A 19,423-nucleotide genomic window follows, 5' to 3' on the forward strand; every position below is an offset into this window, starting at 1 on the left:
GAATAAGAGCAGGTGTCGGTAGCGGAAGTACAACCGGCTGCTGTGGTGTTAATTCTGTTTTGCGACTGTGAACAGAGAATTGTAAGCCGCGCTTATTCTCCTCGACCTGCTTATACACCGCATTTGGCAGGTTCCGCCTGTTTGTTTGACATATTTGTCCTGGCTTAGCTCTACAAAGAAGGAAAAACATCCATGTTTAATTATAATTATTAAGTGTTATTCTAACCACTGAATCCATCCCAGCGTGAAGGCCTCTGTTTCTCTGAAATATAAATAAATACTTTTAATTGCTTAAAAAAATGTTGCGCTCATCCCATGTAGCGACTTACAGCATTTAAAACTGTGTGTCGTTTGCAGACAAAACAAACAAATCCATCTTCATTCTCATTCAGACTCATGATGCAGAGTAAAAGCATGACACTGTGTGAGCCCAGTGGCAAATTGGTAGCATAATTACACAGAAATCTGAGAGTAATAACATACCACAAAGCCATGAATAATCCAACATTATGTCATCACTTGTGCTGTAAGTCATAACACCGACTTGACACTGAAATAAAGATCTAATTATGGATGAGGAAAGTTAACCTGCTCAAGGCGCCAGGCACCTTATGTTTCAACTCTCAAATGACTCTCTTTTCTGAAGGGCAACACGCAAACAAAAATCATGTGGGGATTTGCCAGAGACACACACATACACACACTGTTACACACATGATTGCTCTCACGGGAGAGGTGAATTCTGGTCGTGTAAAAAGGTGTGCATCCAGCTGGCAGGGACTGAAGCAGCTTGTACAGTCATGGTGCAGGATCTCTACTTTACTCCTGCTGCTTGTTTGACTGTACCAGACAGAGCAGAAAAGAAGGGAATTAGCCCCGTTAATCTACGCTAGATAATTACATCATAATCTGACACTAGCGTAATCCAATCAGAATGGCCACAGCTCTGTAAATACGATCCAGGTTAAACATTAGGTGATAGTTGAGTAGCTTTTGTGTATTACAACATTTACAGGTTACAGCAGGAAAAGTAGAAAAGTTGGTGTTTCTTATAACATTATTGAGGACTCTCTTTTTATTCTTATTAGTATGATTATTATTTTTTATACATGTGCTTTTCCTACTGTAAACAATAAATGTTTATATATCTGTTTATATATCAGCTCAAACATTACACAGACTTTGTACTGAGGAGCAGAGTTAAGTCCTTTAACACATCTGTTCAGCTCTTCTGGATTATGTCTTGAAAGGGTTGTGGTGCATCCTTGAATGTTTCTATAAAAAAAAAAAAAAGTCACTTAAATCTGACCATTTGACTCACTCGTGCACCACTATGCCAACCAGCCACAGGTGTAACATTCACAGGAAGTGCTGTATACAGACATGTCAATGGTATACTGCAAGTTATTAGTAGTCCTGGTTGAGCTCATTATATAACTTCCCAATTACGTTGCCTGCCTGACTGGACTCACCACTGTCACAGTATTGACACACAGCATCACTAATGTGCTGTCATTTTCTTTTTATAGATGAATTCTTGTCATTTTGAGAGGAAATCACTTGAAAAATAAAACATTAATACGTTAGCTTCTTGTTATTAATGCAGCCATAATTAAACCCCCCAAAAAAGTTGTAGTGGCTGTGTTTTAATGTAGTTTTCAGAGTTGTTGATATACATTGTGTACATGTATCTACATTGTGCAGTTGTATTGTGAGGAGGGGGAGTCCGGGGAGAATTATTTGTCGGGCTGAGAGTACTGAGAAATCTGACTGACAGGTTTCTGCACAGCTCTAATGAGCCCCATGTTGAAAGTAACGTCACTCATTATCACCCTGTGGCTGCTAATGAGTGACAGGGGTAGTTCTACAGAACAGCTGGGCTGAGGGCCCCGCAGACTGACTGTCCAGGCAGCTACTTTACTCTCACCAGTCACAGACACGTGTGATTTCCATCCAAAGCTCCATTTTGTATGATACATTCCGTCGTCAGGGTTGTTTTTTAATTTTTAGTATACGGCTTCAAATAATCTCTGTGACAGTCGAGGTGTTCATATCTTTCCGAGACCAGCTTTATCTGATCCTCTCTCCGTCTGCTTTGCAGGGCGGAGGTGGTGCTCGGAAACATCATAAAGAAGAAAGGATGGAGGTATGAGACACCTTTTTTAATTTTGTTTGGTCTTTTAATTTCCGTCCCAGCCAGGCTCCCTAATCTCTCATCATCTCCTTCCTTCGCACATACTGGGAGGCTGAGTGTTGTGAACTGGAAAGGTAAGATAGGGAGATGAAAGATTAATGAGGGCCTGTGCCATATCCACACACTCCCGTGTCCCTCCTCAAAGATGCAGAAGAACGGTTCAGCTCCACGTGCCTCGTCTTTGTCTGTGTCCTGGATTGGCATTTGTGTAGCTCTCACGTTAAGACGCCTACAGCACTCATTCACTGGTGCTGGCCAAGTTCTGGCACAGTCACACTTACTGTGGAATGTGGGTGAGTGTAACTTTGAAGGAATAACTTTAAAGTGCGCGGTTACTCAGAGTATGTATCTGAGCCTTGCATCCTACACTATAGTGGTACAGTCTGTGTAAACACCAACACGTTTTGTTTTTTTTTATTTCTGCGATGACTCTCCGCGTTTGCTTGCTGTTGTGACATATGTGCTTTCACTTTCCATTTTCCAGACGTTCGAGTCTAGTGATAACAACGAAAATCTTCTGGGGTGGAAAGTAAGTTTCATCTGCTTGCCTCCGAATGAGAAATGCTCCACTTGAACAGTTTTTTTTTTCTCTACTTGTTAGATGATTCTGGTGATAGGATCATGTGTCATCTGAACTGATCTGTCAGGTGCACTCAATAAACCTGAGACATTTATTACATCATATTTCACATTGGGGCATTTGATGTATTTCATGCTGGATGGAGAGATAGTGTTTTTATATGTGTATGTGTGTGTATATACATTGTGACCATATATATATATATATATATATATATATATATATATATATATATATATATATATATATATATATACATATATGTATATATGTGTATATATGTATATGTATAATATGTATACTGAGTATTGTTTTTCTGTTTTATCCAGAGCAGAGACCGAAAGAGGTTTATCCCGAAAACACATTATAGAAGGTAAGAAGGAAAGTTCCAAATAACTGGATTATACATTGACACGCCTGACATACACTTGGCTTCATTCAAGTTACCAAGAAACATTTCTTGCTTTAACACGGTAAACTGTATATAACATCATTTCTCTCCGGCATATTTGAAGATCATGTTAATGAAAGACAACTGAGATTCACTACTTATTACTAACCTGCTTCTAATTTCTAGGTTTAAAAGCCTCTCTAGAAAGACTGCAGTTAGACTACGTGGATGTAGTTTTTGCAAATAGACCAGACCCTAATACACCCATGGAAGGTAATTGTTCTTTTTGCCTCCACTTTGTGTTTAATCACTTTTCATTCATTTGCTTTCTTCTTTTCATGCTCTCTCCCTCTCTCGCTCTCTCTCACTCTCTTTAACCATGTTTTCCTTATGTTTTGTCATATTGCACATAACAAATGCTTTCTTTTCAGTCTCCATGGTTACCGCAACGTGAAGACTTAAACCTCTTGTAACTAAAATGTCTATTTTTAAATGTTGTGGGTTGTCCTGGCGCTCCTGCCTCCACAGTTAGAATTGGGATGGATACTGATCCTGAAGACCTTTTTTAAATGGCAAAGTGCTAACTGTGTGTAGGCCCAGCTGGTCACAAGGTATCCATCTGCTCTAGTGTTGGAGCTCCTCTCCGGGTTCGTGTAGGTCACAGGTCATCTTCCCTGCCTTCATCGGCTGATGCTTCATCGACTCTGGCTCTTTCACAGTAGTTAAGCATCTTGTCAGGCAGGAGTCGTGGGTGGTGTTTGATGTAAAAGTCCAGTGCAATTCTTTTGGCCTTCTTTTTTTTTTTTTCCATGGCTTACAGTTGATGTGGACAGCTCTGAATCTTCAGTCTTGAAATGCATAGTAGTAAAAGCATGTGGTGTATTTAATTCTTGCTATAGCGAAAGGTCAATAAAGGAGGTCAGCAGCTTTTCTGTTTCTGTCCGTTTACAGACAAAACCTTTTAAGTCAAGAGCTTTCATAAACGGTACATCGGCAGTAGTCGGATAGATGAGTGATGACTGAGACCTGGTACACCCCTGTATATTATAGTCAATGATTCCCTGCTCATTATCTTGCATGTCTGACATTTTGGCCGCGTAGCAAGCAAAGCTAATCATCTATGGAATGTATTGCAATCGAATAATGTCAGATATACCACTGCTGTCACACAGGGTCCGATGTAGCTGTAATCTGTTGACTTTAAATATAGTGAGGAGTTGACAGAAAAACAGGAAATTAAACTTGCATGAACAGTCTGGGCATAAACATTTTTGTACTATCTGAGACTTTTTCTATAGTCGAATATTTTGTGTGATCTGATTTATTTTTTTTGTAGCATGTTGCAGATAAAAAAAAAACCAGACAGATCTTTTTGATTTAGATCAAGTATTTTAATTCACAAAATCAATTCTCAAGTCCATTTGAATTTTAAATGATAACCAACAGGTTAATGAGAAGGTAAAACAAAATAAACTGATATAAATCTAGTAAGATCTCAGGATATTGACTGCTATACAGTGAGATATAGAGAACATAATGACAGCAAATTGTGACAATTTTTCCTGTATTTTTATTTGCAGAAACGGTCCGAGCAATGACCCATGTGATAAATCAGGGCATGGCCATGTACTGGGGAACTTCCCGCTGGAGTCCAATGGAAATAATGGTGAGTCCCTTTCACACTCGGCACAGAAGGCATCGTCAACTAAGACCCATAACGTCTGACTTCTGTCGTAAGCAGGAAAAGACACCATCAGCTTTAATTCTACTAACTGTCCACAGTATCTGTGTCTCGTCAGCAGCTTGCTGTTCATTCTGAAAGTTAGGTAAACTCCTCTACTGCTCCTGAGGTTTAAGCCTTTAAGTCCACACATACTTGGTACAAATATTATATGTACTGTAAAGAAAAATGGTTTCCAGAAAAGAACAGATTTTTTTTCCCCCATCAATCTCATGCTGAACTATTAACAGTGGGGGTTTAGGACGCCATTCTGTTTTGCACTGTTATGAGCAACGTTGTCTCTCTCTCTCTTCCATGTTTCCCTGTAGGAAGCATACTCGGTGGCACGACAGTTCAACCAGATTCCCCCCATCTGTGAGCAGGCTGAGTACCACATGTTTCAAAGAGAGAAGGTGGAAGTGCAGCTACCTGAGCTCTTCCATAAAATAGGTGAGCGATCACAAGACGTGTGATTGAGTATTATCAGATGACTAATGACTAAAATCGCAGGCTGAACAAGCTGCTACCTCCTTGACTTCTATGCTAGCGCCCCCTACAGCTCCCCATCCACATCTGCTGTGATGTTCTATTGATTTCACTGTAGAAGAGATTAAATGATGTATATATCGGTTGTCGGCCCAAGCACTCCTGATATATCGGACATCAGCAAAAAGTCCAGTGTCGTGCATCCATACATTGGTGATCATGTGTTTGTGTTCTCAGGTGTGGGGGCCATGACATGGTCACCACTGGCCTGTGGGATCATCTCAGGGAAATACGACGGCAGGGTGCCTCCCTACTCTCGGGCCTCTCTGAAGGTAGACAGACTGTCTCTCTCTTTGTGGTTTTTCCTCTCACTTTAATGATCTGTGCTTCTGTCACCATTGTGATGTTTGCTGGTTGTTGTGTTCATCGTGTGTTTGTGTCTTTCAGGTTCTGTAGCACTGTGCACGCTCCCACGTATCTGTGTTGTTTCAGTGCCATGTTGAAACCATGCACTGTTTACCTCTTCACTATCAGTGCTGTTAGACACTGTTTGCCCTTCTGGTGTCACCTTAACGCGCATGAGCACAAACAGTGCATGTGCACAACGGTGCGCTCACACAGAACAGTGACAGTGCCCCGTGTTTGCACAATGAAGGCATTGTTTTTATTTTGACTCTTCACAGCACAACACTGAAACGGAATAATTAGATGAATTTCCTTATTTATCGAAGCAAGTAATGAAAAAGTCAGTGGAATATTTCCTTTTAAATTACAAACTGAACTCAGTAAATGGATGTGGTTTGATCAGCAATCACACGCCACACACTTTTGTCTAATTTTATCCAAAACAAACAAGACTCTGTCATTCCTCGTTAGGACTATAAGCATAAAAATAACTCACCTCTCGGTGCTAAGCTAAGCGTTGACTTAGTGCAGTAGCATGTTGTGTGTGTGTGTGTGTGGACTCTGTGTCTGTCAGTGAGACTTGTCCTGGCTCATGAATTCAGCTCTACACTTTGGTGTCGTGTCATAGCTTTGATAGTTATGTGTGGAATGAGCTGCATCTTGTTTAGTTCCATGTTGCCTGTAGATGTTTGTGGTGTTTTGGCTCTTTGTAGTCGTATTGTGTTACAAATGGCATTATCGTACAGTATAAGTATCTTTTCTGATCCTTGATGATAATAATAAGTGGTGTTAAAAATAATTGTTTTATTCAGATACTATATCATTTCAACCAAGAACAATTATGATTAACTTTTCTCTGATGTTTGTAACTTTGTCAGTATCATGAACTCCAACTTCTTCTTCTTTTTTTTTCGTATTTATTGAGCACAGTGGGGTTTTTTTTGTTCCCCCTCTCTGAGGTGTAGACAGCAGGAGACAGAGTCACGTGTTTAAAAACAGGCCCTGGTGACACAGGCGCTGCGGTGCAGCCGTGTGAGCAGGGCTGTGTTTTTGAGCAGGTGTGCTGTGTTTTCCACAGGGTTACCAGTGGTTGAAGGACAAGATCTTGAGCGAGGAGGGCCGGCGTCAGCAGGCGAAGTTGAAAGAGCTGCAGGCAATCGCAGAGCGGCTGGGCTGCACTCTGCCCCAACTCGCCATCGGTATGCTGATACACTCTGCCGCTCTCTCTCTTTCTGTCTGTCTGTCCGTCCCTCTGCCTCGGACGGACCGAGGTCAGCGCCGCTCGCCGCTGCTGCTGCTGCTGCTGTTGTGTGGCTTGACAGTTGCTGTGTTGTGTTGTCCTGTGAGTGTTGTTGTCAACAAAGGTTTTTTTGTTTAGAAATGAAATGGACAAAAGTGAGAAGGAAACAAAAAAAAAAGGAAGGGGTCAGAAAATAAAGGACAAGCAACGACTTAAACTCTTACAGGACAACCAGTAACATAAATAAGGTAACACTTTACAGTACAGTAACAACATGGTAAAAGTATGGTGATCATGAGAAGTAATACAAAAGTAATGGCATCTTATTTCTTATGCTCTTTCTTTTTAGGCTTGGTAAAAACAATATAATTCACTCAACCTGCTCTTTTTATTATTGGTGTTTACGACAGGAATGAGATGCTATCACCGTGATATTATTTTCCCATCACAAAATATTATTGTAATGTAAAGTGTTACCAGCGATAGAATGAACAGTGTGTCCTCTCACGTAGCGCCTTGAATATATTATGACCTAATAAGGATCTTAAAATGTAATGCAATTGTTTAAAGCGTGAATGTTTGTTTATGCTGGTCTGGGGTTTTCCCCCTCGCCGTTAACGGGTATTTGACATTTCCCAGTTTCAACATAAAAACCAGCGTCCCAGACGTAAATCCACTGAGTGACAGATATTGATTCAGCGCTGAGGAATAAAGTGAGAACGTGCAAAGCCCCAAAGACGCGCACTCCCTGCGAGGGCTCTTAAAGCATCCGACGTGAGGGACGTGTAAATCTGGGACTCCGGTTCCCATCAACGCAGATCACAGCAGATTTTTCACTCTCGCTGTAATGCAATGTCATAGATTAGGTTTCACGGTCCATTAGTGGATGGCCTCCTCTCTCCCAATTACCATAAATCCTTCCAGGGCTCCTGAAGGCAACACAAGATTTATATCTGCAGTACCTTGTGGTGCTGGAGTAGTGAACGAGGCTGTGTGCAGGTCAGACAACCGCATACATCTCCCCTGTCATACATTTGAAAAAGGGAAGGGAAATTGTTTGTCTCTGTTGGATTTTTACATCATTAGTTGCACATCTTTTCCTGTGAAATTGAATTAAATGCCACAAAACATCGACAGCAAAAAAAGTTAATCCAGTAAATGTAACCACGCACCGTCCTCCCATCACATTTGGTGCTAATCCTGCCGACACATAAATAAACAGGTAAAAATATAGTCTCCTTGGTGGAAGGTAATGAAAACAATCTGACCTTTCTGCCTTTGGCTCGTCACGGTCGGCGAGTGAGTGCTGCTGGAACAGGTTCTGGAGTCAGACTGTGGTTGAACTCAAGAGAATAGAGTCAGTAGATGATGTGTGAGTATGTCTGTGGCCTCAGGGAAGAGTTTTCTAACATCAGTCTCGTTCAATTGTTTTTGGTTTTTTATTTTTATTCTGATGTTTTTTGGTGGAAGATTTGTGCAGAGCCATAATCTCACTTATTTTTACATCATTAATCTCGGTCCCCCGTATGCTGTAATCTGTCGTCATGTGTATCATCCTCCCTAGCAGGAGCAGACAGTTGTTTTAAGCGTAATACATCTTAAAATTCTAACTGTAATGATACGACAACAACACCACACAAAGTTTGTGTGAGAGGGTTCGTGTATGGGTATCTTTGTGAGGACCAAAAGAACTTGTCAATGACGGTGCTTTTTGAGGGTTAAGACTTTGTTTTAGGATTAAGGTTAGGCATTTAACTGTGATGGTTAAAGCTAGGGAATGCTTTATGTCTACAAGTGTCCTCACTTTGAATGCTGCTTAAACGTGTGTGTTTCTTTACGATCCCCCCAAATAAATCCCATTTCTAACAAGTAGACGAATGATCACATTTTAAGGTCCAAGATCCAACACATAAAAATTATAATTTTATGAAATTATGGTGAGCTGTAAGTAATTAAAATTAGGACTGACAATTTATGTCTTAAAATGTGATAAAACACAACTATTGAATAATAACTAGTAAAGCCGTAAAACATTGTTTACCTTAAGCTTCTGTTACATTGTAACCAAATAAATATTGGTTGATTGACTAATCAAGTACTTGGAGAAAATACTCTTCAGATGAATCAAAATTAATTAGTTGCGTCTGTGTTAACCCTTTAATACCTACGCCTCACAATGTCCATCTGGACTTTTTTTTGTTGCTTATTTTAACCATAAAAGGGACAGAAAACGTCTTGTGAGTTAAGTGCTTTTGCCCATTTTTCCAGAATAACTTTTTACAATTGAATACAATTTGCTGCATGTTAAAATAATGTATTCTCTCTTCTCTGTGGAGACAAAGACGCTGATTCGACGGCTTCCTGCAACCGTGCAAGTGAAATTACCGCAATAACCACGTACTGACTTTGATGTGCAACTTCTCAGTTTTCAGAAACCGTTATCTGGTAATGCAAACGTGACGTCTTCTATACGCTCTGCATTAACGGGTTGAATCAGCATCTCTAAAAGTACATTTTGCTGATAATACCTTTGCTAAAGGACCTGAATGTTTCCCTCCACACCTGGAGAGTTTCAGTGTTGAAGACTTTCCAGTTTCAAAGGCAAACGCCGCTCATTGTGAACCAAAGTGTTGTGTGCTTGCGGTCGTGTGCAGATGTAGTGCTGTGTGTTTGAATTAGGACTGCTGTGTTATTAGTGTGTGTGATAGTGTGTCCATAGCCATGGTGGACATGTCATTGCTGTTTACTGGTTCCCTGCAGCGTGGTGCCTACGGAACGAGGGGGTGAGCTCTGTCCTTTTAGGGGCGTCCAGCACTGACCAGCTGATGGAGAACATAGGAGCGATACAGGTGAGACTACTGTGTGTGTGTGTGTGTGTGTGTTTCCATCAATACGACGTTATTTATACAACACATATCATCCAAAGGACCCCATCACACATCAAATTAAAATATAAAAAATGCAGGAAAGAAACAGGGAACGAGGAGCTGAGGAGGTCTACTCATAGATCTCAATAATCAGTGATTAGAGGCTAAAAATTCAAATGGATGAACAAAAAAACAGCAGGAATAAAAGGAGAGAAGAAGAGAAAATAAGTAAGTACAAGTTTGAAAACTAAAATGAATGGCATCCTGCAAGTAAATACATTGGAAATTAAAACAAAATCAATTCCAGAAATAAAAACAATTTAAAACATTAAACATTTTTAAATCAAGCAGACAAAGAATTGTTCATCTGTTCTGTGTTTGCCCGAGATAAAGGTTCAGATAAATGGACAAGGCACAGGATTAAGAGACATTCAGTCTCTTAGTTTGAGAAAATGTTACCTGACCCGTTTCATCAGCTCTTATGTGATTTTACAGTCCGTAGCAGCCTCCTCCTCCTCCTCCTCCTCCTCCTCCTCTCGGTACAGCTGAGCCTCTTGGGCAGTTTTTACCGCTGCACACTTGGGTGCTTTACTGTACCGAGTTAATAAGGTCAGCCGAGTATCAGTTGCCAGGGGGATTGGAAGCAACTGACGGGCTCTTCTTCCTCCTCCTGATAAGATGCACTCCTTTTAATGGGGTTTTCAGACCGGTGGGGGGGAGGGGTTTACCTCTTCTCCTCTTCTCCTCACATTATGTCTGGCCTGCAGTAAAGATCATCACTGCACTTCTTTTCTGCTACTGTGTGTGTGTGTGTGTGTGTGTGTTTAGCCCATTTGATGTTTGGGCTTTGAAATGCTACGCTCACATTTCCCCAGGGCTTTGTACTTCTCATTTTACTGGGAATTTTATGTCTCAGACCCCGAAATAGACTCGGACCACATTAGTATTATTATTTAATGTTTTTCCTATGTGTGTTCTTGCTGTGGAAAAATTAGAGACTAAATTACTTTTTTTTTAACTTTTCCAACACGGTAATAATTTGCATTCAATTAAATAATCATAAAATGTATTACAAGTCTATTTCAGACCATTATTAAAGGTTAAAAGTTGAATAGAACATATTTATGGGAAGAATCCTGTGTCAGTAGGACCTGAAATGAAATTCTTTCTATCTGAATGTGAAGCACTCCATTCAAATTTGGCTCCTTTTATTCTCACTATTCAGGTTCACTTCTTTCAACTGAGGGTGCCTTCATACCAAGGTTGTTGCTCCGAAACCGTACTTCGTTTTCTCTCCTAGATGGGTTCTAATGGACCGACACATTCACCCTTTTATCCACGAGCCGCTACGACTAAAAGCGCTGTTGCAACAGAGAAAGACAAAACCTGGAAACGCGGATTGAATGAACGTGTTTTATCTCGACTCTGAGCATAAACAGTTGATTTGCTGGAGCAAGGAGAAGTCAGCGACAGTGATGAAAAGGAACAAAGATAAATTGAAGTAGTTGTCGCTTTCATACAGGCTGACTGAAGTTGAACTGCAGACCAGGGTGACTATTCACTGGAGGTAAAGAATGTTAGCGACAGCCTAACATTTAATTCAAGTCAGCCTTCAGTACTACTTTGTTCTGATTTTCCTTTGTCCATTCCCATCCGTCATGCCTGATTTCCTCTGCTGTATTTCAGTAGCACAGCACATGCAGACATGAAATCACATGTACCTTAGCTAATAATTTGCTGTAAATTTTTTTAATAGATGTATAAAGCTTAAAGAGAGGGAGCCAAATACAAGTGGCTGAGCCCCCTAATAACCCCCCCTCTGGTTCCGGCTCTGTGTTTTCAACATCCTCATTTAATTTGTTTATTTATTTTCCTGGCCAGGTAACTTGAGAAGTGTGGTACTAATCAGTTAGCATTATTTTATGGGCCGAATACAGTTGCATAGTGGACCGGATGTGGCCCGCACGCCTTGAGTTTGACACCTGCGACCTAGAGGCTGAGATGTAACGCTGTTGAGGATTTTGTCTTAAAGACGGTTAAACACGGACAGGACATGTGCAACAGTGACTTTTTTTTGTCTTCCATCACAGGTTCTTCCAAAGCTGTCGTCCTCCATCACACACGAGGTGGACAGCATCCTGGGGAACAAGCCGTACAGTAAAAAGGACTACCGCTCCTAACACGCGGTGCGGCCTCGCCCGGCAGGGCCGCTACCCAAGCTGCAGCCGCAGCGCACCCCACCTTTGCCTGATCCTCTGTTTGCTTGAGCTTTTACTAAGCGAGACCCTGGCGCATGAGTCTGGCCACACCAAGGCCACGCAGGGCAACTCGCTTAGAGTTACAGGGATAAAGTTAAGAAAAAGAAAAATGCAGTCACCTCCACAAGGAAATGAAGGGATTGACAAAGAAAGACAAAAGTGGAAGAGGGATTTGCGCTCATACTTAAATCAGTTACACATTCAACTCAGCTGAACGTATTTTAAAACCATAGAGAAAAATACCTTTTTAAAAAAGTTAAAAAAAAAAATAATAAGCACACGCTTGCTTGGCAGCCAGAATTCTGTTTTTATTTCCTTTTTATGTTTGTTTGTTTTTTGCTTTTTTTTTGTTTTTCTCCTTCCAAAAATGAATGCAACTAAAAGGAAGACGATGTTCACACTGTATGAATATACAAGAACTACTCTGTTGCACATGTACCATTCGTTCCTTGGACGTTGTGATTCCAGCCGTGTCTCTCAAGGTTTCTCTCAAAGGAAAAAGAAAAAAAACTGTGTTGTTGACATTATCAGTGTAAGAGCCTTGAATGTGGGCTTTAACAATCAGCACTTTAGTATTGTCAGTGTAGGTGCAGGAGGGTTGTTGAAAGGAGAGGAGAGCGCTGGGTATTAACGTAGTTTCTTCTCACAGCCATTGCACTTTTAGAATTGCATCTCCTCCCGACCGCTCCCCTCTCCTCACCCTCTCCTCACCCTGACCTCTGACACTCCTGTTGTCCTGCTTTGGACAGGGCTGAGAGGACGAGGGGGTTGAAACGACTGCGCCCTGGCTCCTCCTCCTCCTCGTCCTGACCGGTGAACTGTCCATGATAACGAGTCAGAAGTGCAGGGGGGGGGGCAAATGCCACTGAAGAGATAAGCGATTTATCCCCCCCCCCTTACAGAGGGAGCTGCAGCCATCATAAATCAAATGCGGCCCCTCCCCCCTCCCCTCCCCACTGTGTTCTCCCCAGCCTCCATTCTGTTGCTCAGGCTGAGGAGTTACTGTACAGGAAGTGATCATCATATCCGTGCTGGCTCCACCTCTCTCCTTTTTTTGTTCAAGTCATTCTTGCCTTATTTACAGTTGCGTCAGACTGTGCTGTGGCTCGACCGCTGTCCCTTTGGCCGGCGGAGGCGGGCGCGTTGCGGGCGAGGACGAGGTGGCGTTTCCGGTTAATCAGAGCGCGGCAGCAGCTCAGGGAAAGGAGCAGGTGGTTTTTCAGTCGTGTGTCGTCGGCGTGCACATGTTCAGGAGGGTGTAGTAACTTGTCTGTCTTTCTTTCACGCGAGGACACTGGGGGAGAGGACCAGTGACATATTTAAGTGTGGCTTCAGCCAAAGATCTTCTTTGTTTCTCTCTCTCTCTCTCTCTTCGATGACACACTTTTACTTCCTGCAAGGTTATAGAAACTCATCATCTTGACGCATGTGCTGTCCAAGTTTGTCATCCATCTATGGTCTGGACTTTACTCCATGTATATCTTTACTTGACCATGCTGTTTAAACTAGTTAACAACATGTCCTTCTTATACAGAATGCAATAGTACACACAGCTGAATGCTTTTAGGAAACTTAAGGTTTGTTTTAAGCGACACACAAAACTCCAGACGTGTGTTCAAGCAGAATTTGATGCCGCCCTATTATCACTCGTTCTCCTCTGGGTGCTCTCTTACTGTGATTAAAGCACAAGTGGATAGCATGTGATACAACCTCGAAGCATGGACTCTCTTCACCTTTGGTGTACAATACCTGCAGGACAAGCGAGGTGATACTGCTCCTCCCCCCACTTACTTACTTACTTACTTACTTACTAACTAACGCGTGTAGATAACAAATCTTTACTAACAGCTGGAAAAAAAAAAAAACACTTAAGTACAGTTAAGGAAAATTATATAAATGAGATGCGGGTGCTTCTTAGCGGGCGTAGAGGAAATAATCAATGTGAGCGTCTTTTGTGTGAATGTGTGTGTGTGTGTGTTTGTGTTGGGGAGGGAGAACAACTAAACTAGTCCCTTGCTGTTTTAGCCTGTTGTGTTTAGTTGATCCCTGTATCTGTGTCTTGTGCGTCTGAGTGGATTAAGCAAAAGAGCATTTAGCTTGTTAGTTTGTGGAGTTCCTGTGTCTTAATATTTCCATCTGCAGGGAAGAGTAGAGGAAGTTTGAGATTTCAAGGCCACGTTTGACTCTTTTTTTGGGTCGGGTTGGGTTTTCCTAGAGTTAGAGAAACTTCTGTCGCGTCTGAAGCTACAGCCAACAAAATGATCTTTGAAAAAGTGAAAAATCAGTATCATCTGTCACCATTTATGAGATGAAAAGTGTTATTAAAAGAGTATTGAATATTTAGTGACATAAATGCATGTACAGTACAAACAAGTTTCATCAAAGAGGTTTTTTTAAATGCTAAATCAATAGTTGCTTATAACCAGAGAGCTGTTTTTCATTGGGTTATTCAAAAATGTGATGGAGAAAACGATTCTTGAAAGGATATTAAATGTTTCTGTGTTTGCGATGAGACGCTGAACACTTGTAAACATTAAATTACAGCGGTATTAAAAATAAATCAGGCGAGTCAAGTCACATTATTCATTAACAAAGGTTAGAATGCATATTTCATAGTGTGGTTTTATCATTTTCTGTTGTGTCCGTTGACTGTTGGCTGTAGTTTATACAGAAAACACTTCTAACTCTGGGCAAAGTAAACATGAATATGCAGATTTTACCCCCCAAAAATATATCCCAGCTTCTCCTTTAAATAATATCGCTGTGCATTGTTTTTGTTAAACCACAAGTGTTATTCCACACTGTGCTTACCCGTCCTGCAAAAAAAAAAAAAAACCCTTTGTGCTGTTTTTAAAGGTTAACGCACACATTAGAAATGACTCTCCATGTTTTACGTCAGGAGCGTTGGTTAGTTAGGGACAAAGTCATGCTTTAAAGTGGTCCTCGTTTCATCATACGTGCTCTTATCGTTGAAGAAATGAAACCAGGCCCACGCGGTGGACAGAGCTTATTTTACAGAAGGTTCTGGGTTATACAGAGAATATATTTTTTATCTTTTCGCCTTTAATGCAGTAGAGGTCAATAAAAATAGAAGTTTTTATTTTTCTTCATCACGCTGCATTTTTCCTATCTGTATCGTATTGACTTTAAAGACAAGACGAAAAGAAGCAATTCCTTTGTGTTGTGTGTGCATTATGAGGGAAAACGTTGTGAGCGCCTGGTTATCTCCTGTACATAGTTTGACCTTTGTATGTATGTGTATATATATATATATGTGTGTGTATATATATATGTATATACATATATATATATACATATTTCTGGTTGTGATCACCTTTGCCTTTTCTTTCTCTCTCTCTCTTTTGTTTGTTTTTTTAATTTGATTTCCTTTGGCAGGCGTTGCTATCTGCACTGTGCTTGTATCTGAAGGTTAGACAGGATGTACAGCTTCGATCTTCAAAGAAAAATGAAATAATGATAAAATAAGAATGATAAGCAAACGTTTGTGCGTCTCTTTATTGTCTCTTTATGTGTTAAAAACGTACTCATTTTTGGGATGTTGTAGTCCAGATTTGACAGAGCTGGAACGAGTATATTCAACTGTTAAATATAAATATGAAGCAACTTATACACAAAATCATACCAAAATATTTAGATAGAATGAATGCTAGCTGTATGAACCCAAAGAAAAGTGCTTTACTGTGATATTAACACCTGATGTTAAAGCACCATAAGACTGAGGGATAGTACTTCATTTTGTAAAGACGGAAAAAAAAACTACTTCATTGTAATGACAAGTTCTATAACATGGATTCTTCAGTGTCAAATCCAGCAATATCATTCACTTTCTTACAAAATTAGAGGTTATTTTATATATGTACAGTCACGGTAGCCATAAAAAGGTATTTCAGGGACAAAAACATTGAACAAAAATCCCAAAAGAGCAGTAAAAACAAATCCTGATGCTGCACTCTGATGACGTGACTCTCATCCTGAAGACAAAAGCTGCTTTAATGTGTTTCTTTTTTTGTTTTTTTTTCTGCCAACACTGAGAAAAAGCAGTGACAGCACAGGTCCACGTTACAAGGACACTTTGGTACACAAGAAAAAAAAAATGTCCAGCTCAGGTCCAAAAAAAACATGGAGCTGCAGTTCTCATCAGAGAGTCTATTTCCATGAAACTTCTCCAAATACAACTTGAGCTTTCACTCACTGGAGTCTTTGAGCTGGACGGAGGAGGAGGAGGAGGAGGAGGAGGAGGAGGAAGAGGAGGAGGACGGAGCTGCTATAACGAGTTGTTGTGCCGAGAGTCTCCTCTGCTGCTCCCAGAGGTGAGACGTGGAGGTCCACCTGAAGACACACACACACACACACAAAGAGCTGAGTCCACCTCTCTCCAGACACACACACACACACACACACACAGTCATGTTCGATCAGGAAGGAGAAAAAAAAAGACGCCACCAAAGAGAAAGTGCAGCGACGGCAGTTCTGCCTCCAAACGCAGACAGACAGTAACTGGACGCCGTCAGCACTTCGGCCTCTTATTCACTTTTATTTCACAGAGTCAGCGGCGACGCCACTCGTGTGCTGACTCCAGAGTCAGCAGAGCGTGTCACCTGACATCCGTGAGGATCATATGATGAAGTGAGGAGACTCTTCACAAAGCAGGGACGTGTTTTTGTGTTTGTGTCCAGTGTTAGTCATTACTGTACCTTCCTGACAGGAGAGGCCGATCCAGCTGTGCACGCAGCTGCAGCGGCCGCTGCGTCGGTCGCACTGCGCTCCGTTCTGACACTCGCACGTCTCGGCGCAGTCTGGCCCGAAACGATTCCTTCCACAGTCTGAGAACAAAACACAAAACAGCAGAAGTGGATGAGTCTTTCTACAGTTGCCAGTTTATTAGGCACACCTGCCTTATATAGTATAACATGTTTTATAACACAAAACAACATTTTACTAAAAGTCTGTCAAATTGAACTGCTTTAGCCATTCATTTTACTATAAAACCAGAATATTTCACTAACACTAATCACTATACGACATATACAAAGCCTTATATATATTATTGTTATAAAGACAATTAAAAGGTTGTCAACATAATTCTGTCTGATTAATCTTATTTTTTTCTCTCTTCTGTTTTGATGTTGATGAATAACTTCAAAATGGTTCTACTAGTAGTACAAATAAAAAAACTTGTATTTAAGTTCTCAAAGTGACTGAGTGATTACCGATGTCACATCTGGCTCCAGTCTTCCCTGAGGAGCAGAGGCATCGTCCCGTCACGGGGTCACACGGAGAGTCATCCTCACAGTCACACGCCTTCGCACATCCCTGACCGAAGGTTCCCCGTTCACACCCTGAGGAACAGCCCGAGACACCAAAAGTTAAATAAAAAATATGGGTCATTTAGACACAGACGTGTCCGTCTGTCTGTCTGTCTGTGTCTGCTTCTATGACGGTAAAGAGGGGAAAATCAGCAGTAATGTGACCGACCTCTGTGACAGTGAGCTCCGAAATATCCTGGAGGACAGAGACAGTGGCCGGTCACAGGGTGACAGGACGCTCCGTGCATACACTCACACTGCAGCTGACACAGTGGACCATGGAGACCAGGAGGACACGCTGAAGACAACAAGGTTTAAAGTTCAAATATTTTCACTTTGAAAGGTATCGCAGTGTCTCAAGGGATCAGTGTAGACTCGCTTCTGGACCGGTCTGAGCTTTTTTTCTATTTTTGTTTTCATCACATTTCTTATTTTCTTCCCTTTGAATGTTTGTTCTGCCACCTTTTATCTGTGTGAGTTCATAATATCAAGGTGAAGCTGAACACTGCGTTAAGACTGCGTTTGTAGGATTAAACGTAGTAGTAGTTTGTCAAAATGTCACTATATTAAAGTCATAAAATGACAGTTATACACATCCGAAATTAAGGAAACTGAATTGAACTAAATTGAAATACTGTTTTTACTGATGGTCAACAATGGCAGAGCAATGTTTACCCAAGGAGGCAGAAAAACATGATATAATTTAACATAATAGAGTATATTGTTTTCTTCTATGTGGTTAAAGATCCATGATGTTGCGTCACTGCCATCTTCTGGAAATTTACTACCCAGTACTTCATATTTTCTCTCCTCTCTCGTTGTCTTTCAATCTCTGCCTGTAACTGACACTTGAAAATGAACCAAAGAGGATCAATGTTAATGTTACGGTCTGATCTGTAACACTCTTGTTTGATTGAGTGATTTCAGTTCGCACCGTGTTCACACAGATGTCCGTAGAAGCCTGGGCCGCACCGGCACATTCCCCCCACTCTGTCACAAGTGCCGTTATTTTGACAGTTACATCTCAGCTGGCAGTTGACACCGAATCTGCCCGCGGGGCATTCTGAGGCGCAGACGAATAAAAAAAAAGAAAAACAGGACGTCAAATTCAGGATCATATTCTGCAGTGATGAGCCCCAAGGAAATGCCACAAGACAGGTTGGACTGCTGTGCTGTTACCTCTGTCGCAGTGAGCGCCCGTCCAGCCCAGACCACAGGTGCAGTTGCCACTTACTGAATCACACAGCCCTCCATTTTTGCAGTGACAACGTTGACCACAGTCTGCCCCAAACCAGCCTGGAGGGCAGCCTGACCCTGCTGAAAAATCCAGTAGAATACCATTAGAAAAAAACCATTAGAACCCATTAGAAAGAGTGAGAACTAGGGTTCTCACTAGAATGCCTTGCAGCACAAGCATCTATTGTTACTCTACACATTTATTCTGTTTCCTCTTCCGCCAAACATTTCCCGCGTAACTCCACTTGTTTTGAGAAACCCCCCACATGTTATACCAAAACATGCAGCTTGATCGGGAATGGTGTGCTGTGACTTTTCTACACGTTTCAAGTAACCATGACAACAAAAATCGTGGAAAACTGCAAATCATTTCCACATACACATGAATGGGAAACGGTCAAAAGAAGGAGAAAAACCAAGCCCACTTTGTAGCATCACAGTGTCGTCATACTTTAACGTAGAAACGTGATTGTAACATTTATTATTATACAATCACAGTTTAAGTTTTGTACTTTTTTTTTGACATTTTCAGATTTTATAATTAATGTGTATTGCGTGTGTGACGTTGAGCTGTTGTGACACACTCTGCTAAGATCCAGAAAAATAATCACAAAAAAAACCTCTGACTTTTTTGTCCAAATCTGGACGACATACTAACCTATGACTTTTTTGTCAAATTTTGGACGACTTACTAACCTATGACTTATTTGTCAAATTTT

The 19,423-nt window shown here is 41.2% G+C and overlaps 2 protein-coding genes across 6 annotated transcripts in view; one reads left to right on the forward strand and one right to left on the reverse strand.

Moving 5' to 3' along the window:
- kcnab2a (potassium voltage-gated channel subfamily A regulatory beta subunit 2a) overlaps window positions 1–15,641 on the forward strand; it is a 57,290-nt gene extending 41,649 nt beyond the window's left edge. For all 5 annotated transcript variants that reach the window (XM_044015899.1, XM_044015900.1, XM_044015897.1 and 2 more), the window contains 10 exons: window positions 2,102–2,146; window positions 2,679–2,723; window positions 3,104–3,147; window positions 3,352–3,438; window positions 4,746–4,831; window positions 5,215–5,335; window positions 5,609–5,703; window positions 6,855–6,975; window positions 9,777–9,865; window positions 11,974–15,641. In XM_044015899.1, the coding sequence (XP_043871834.1) occupies window positions 2,102–2,146; window positions 2,679–2,723; window positions 3,104–3,147; window positions 3,352–3,438; window positions 4,746–4,831; window positions 5,215–5,335; window positions 5,609–5,703; window positions 6,855–6,975; window positions 9,777–9,865; window positions 11,974–12,063 (823 nt within the window). In that variant the 3' untranslated portion in view covers window positions 12,064–15,641. The remainder of the gene's footprint in view (window positions 1–2,101; window positions 2,147–2,678; window positions 2,724–3,103; window positions 3,148–3,351; window positions 3,439–4,745; window positions 4,832–5,214; window positions 5,336–5,608; window positions 5,704–6,854; window positions 6,976–9,776; window positions 9,866–11,973) is intronic.
- LOC122760738 (multiple epidermal growth factor-like domains protein 6) lies at window positions 15,625–18,907 on the reverse strand. The gene is made up of 6 exons (XM_044015903.1): window positions 18,648–18,907; window positions 18,403–18,531; window positions 17,638–17,766; window positions 17,373–17,501; window positions 16,857–16,985; window positions 15,625–16,491 (listed from the first exon to the last, which is right to left on the reverse strand). The coding sequence occupies exons 2-6, from the start codon at window positions 18,446–18,448 to the stop codon at window positions 16,427–16,429; spliced, it is 498 nt and encodes a 165-aa protein (XP_043871838.1). The 5' UTR covers window positions 18,449–18,531; window positions 18,648–18,907; the 3' UTR covers window positions 15,625–16,426.
- Between the last annotated feature and the right edge of the window lie 516 nt (window positions 18,908–19,423).

This window comes from Solea senegalensis, unplaced genomic scaffold, assembly GCF_019176455.1.
Source record: "Solea senegalensis isolate Sse05_10M unplaced genomic scaffold, IFAPA_SoseM_1 scf7180000014017, whole genome shotgun sequence".
In the NCBI taxonomy this organism is placed as follows: Eukaryota; Metazoa; Chordata; class Actinopteri; order Pleuronectiformes; family Soleidae; genus Solea; species Solea senegalensis.

Coding starts and splice junctions, on each gene's coding strand:
- LOC122760738 (XM_044015903.1), bottom strand. CDS start 18,448: ATGTGCCGGTGCGGCCCAGGCTTCTACGGACATCTGTGTGAACACG. Junction 17,767..18,402: donor CGGACATCTGTGTGAACACG/GTGCGAACTGAA, acceptor TGTTGTCTTCAG/CGTGTCCTCCTGGTCTCCAT. Junction 17,502..17,637: donor CGGAGCTCACTGTCACAGAG/GTCGGTCACATT, acceptor GCTGTTCCTCAG/GGTGTGAACGGGGAACCTTC.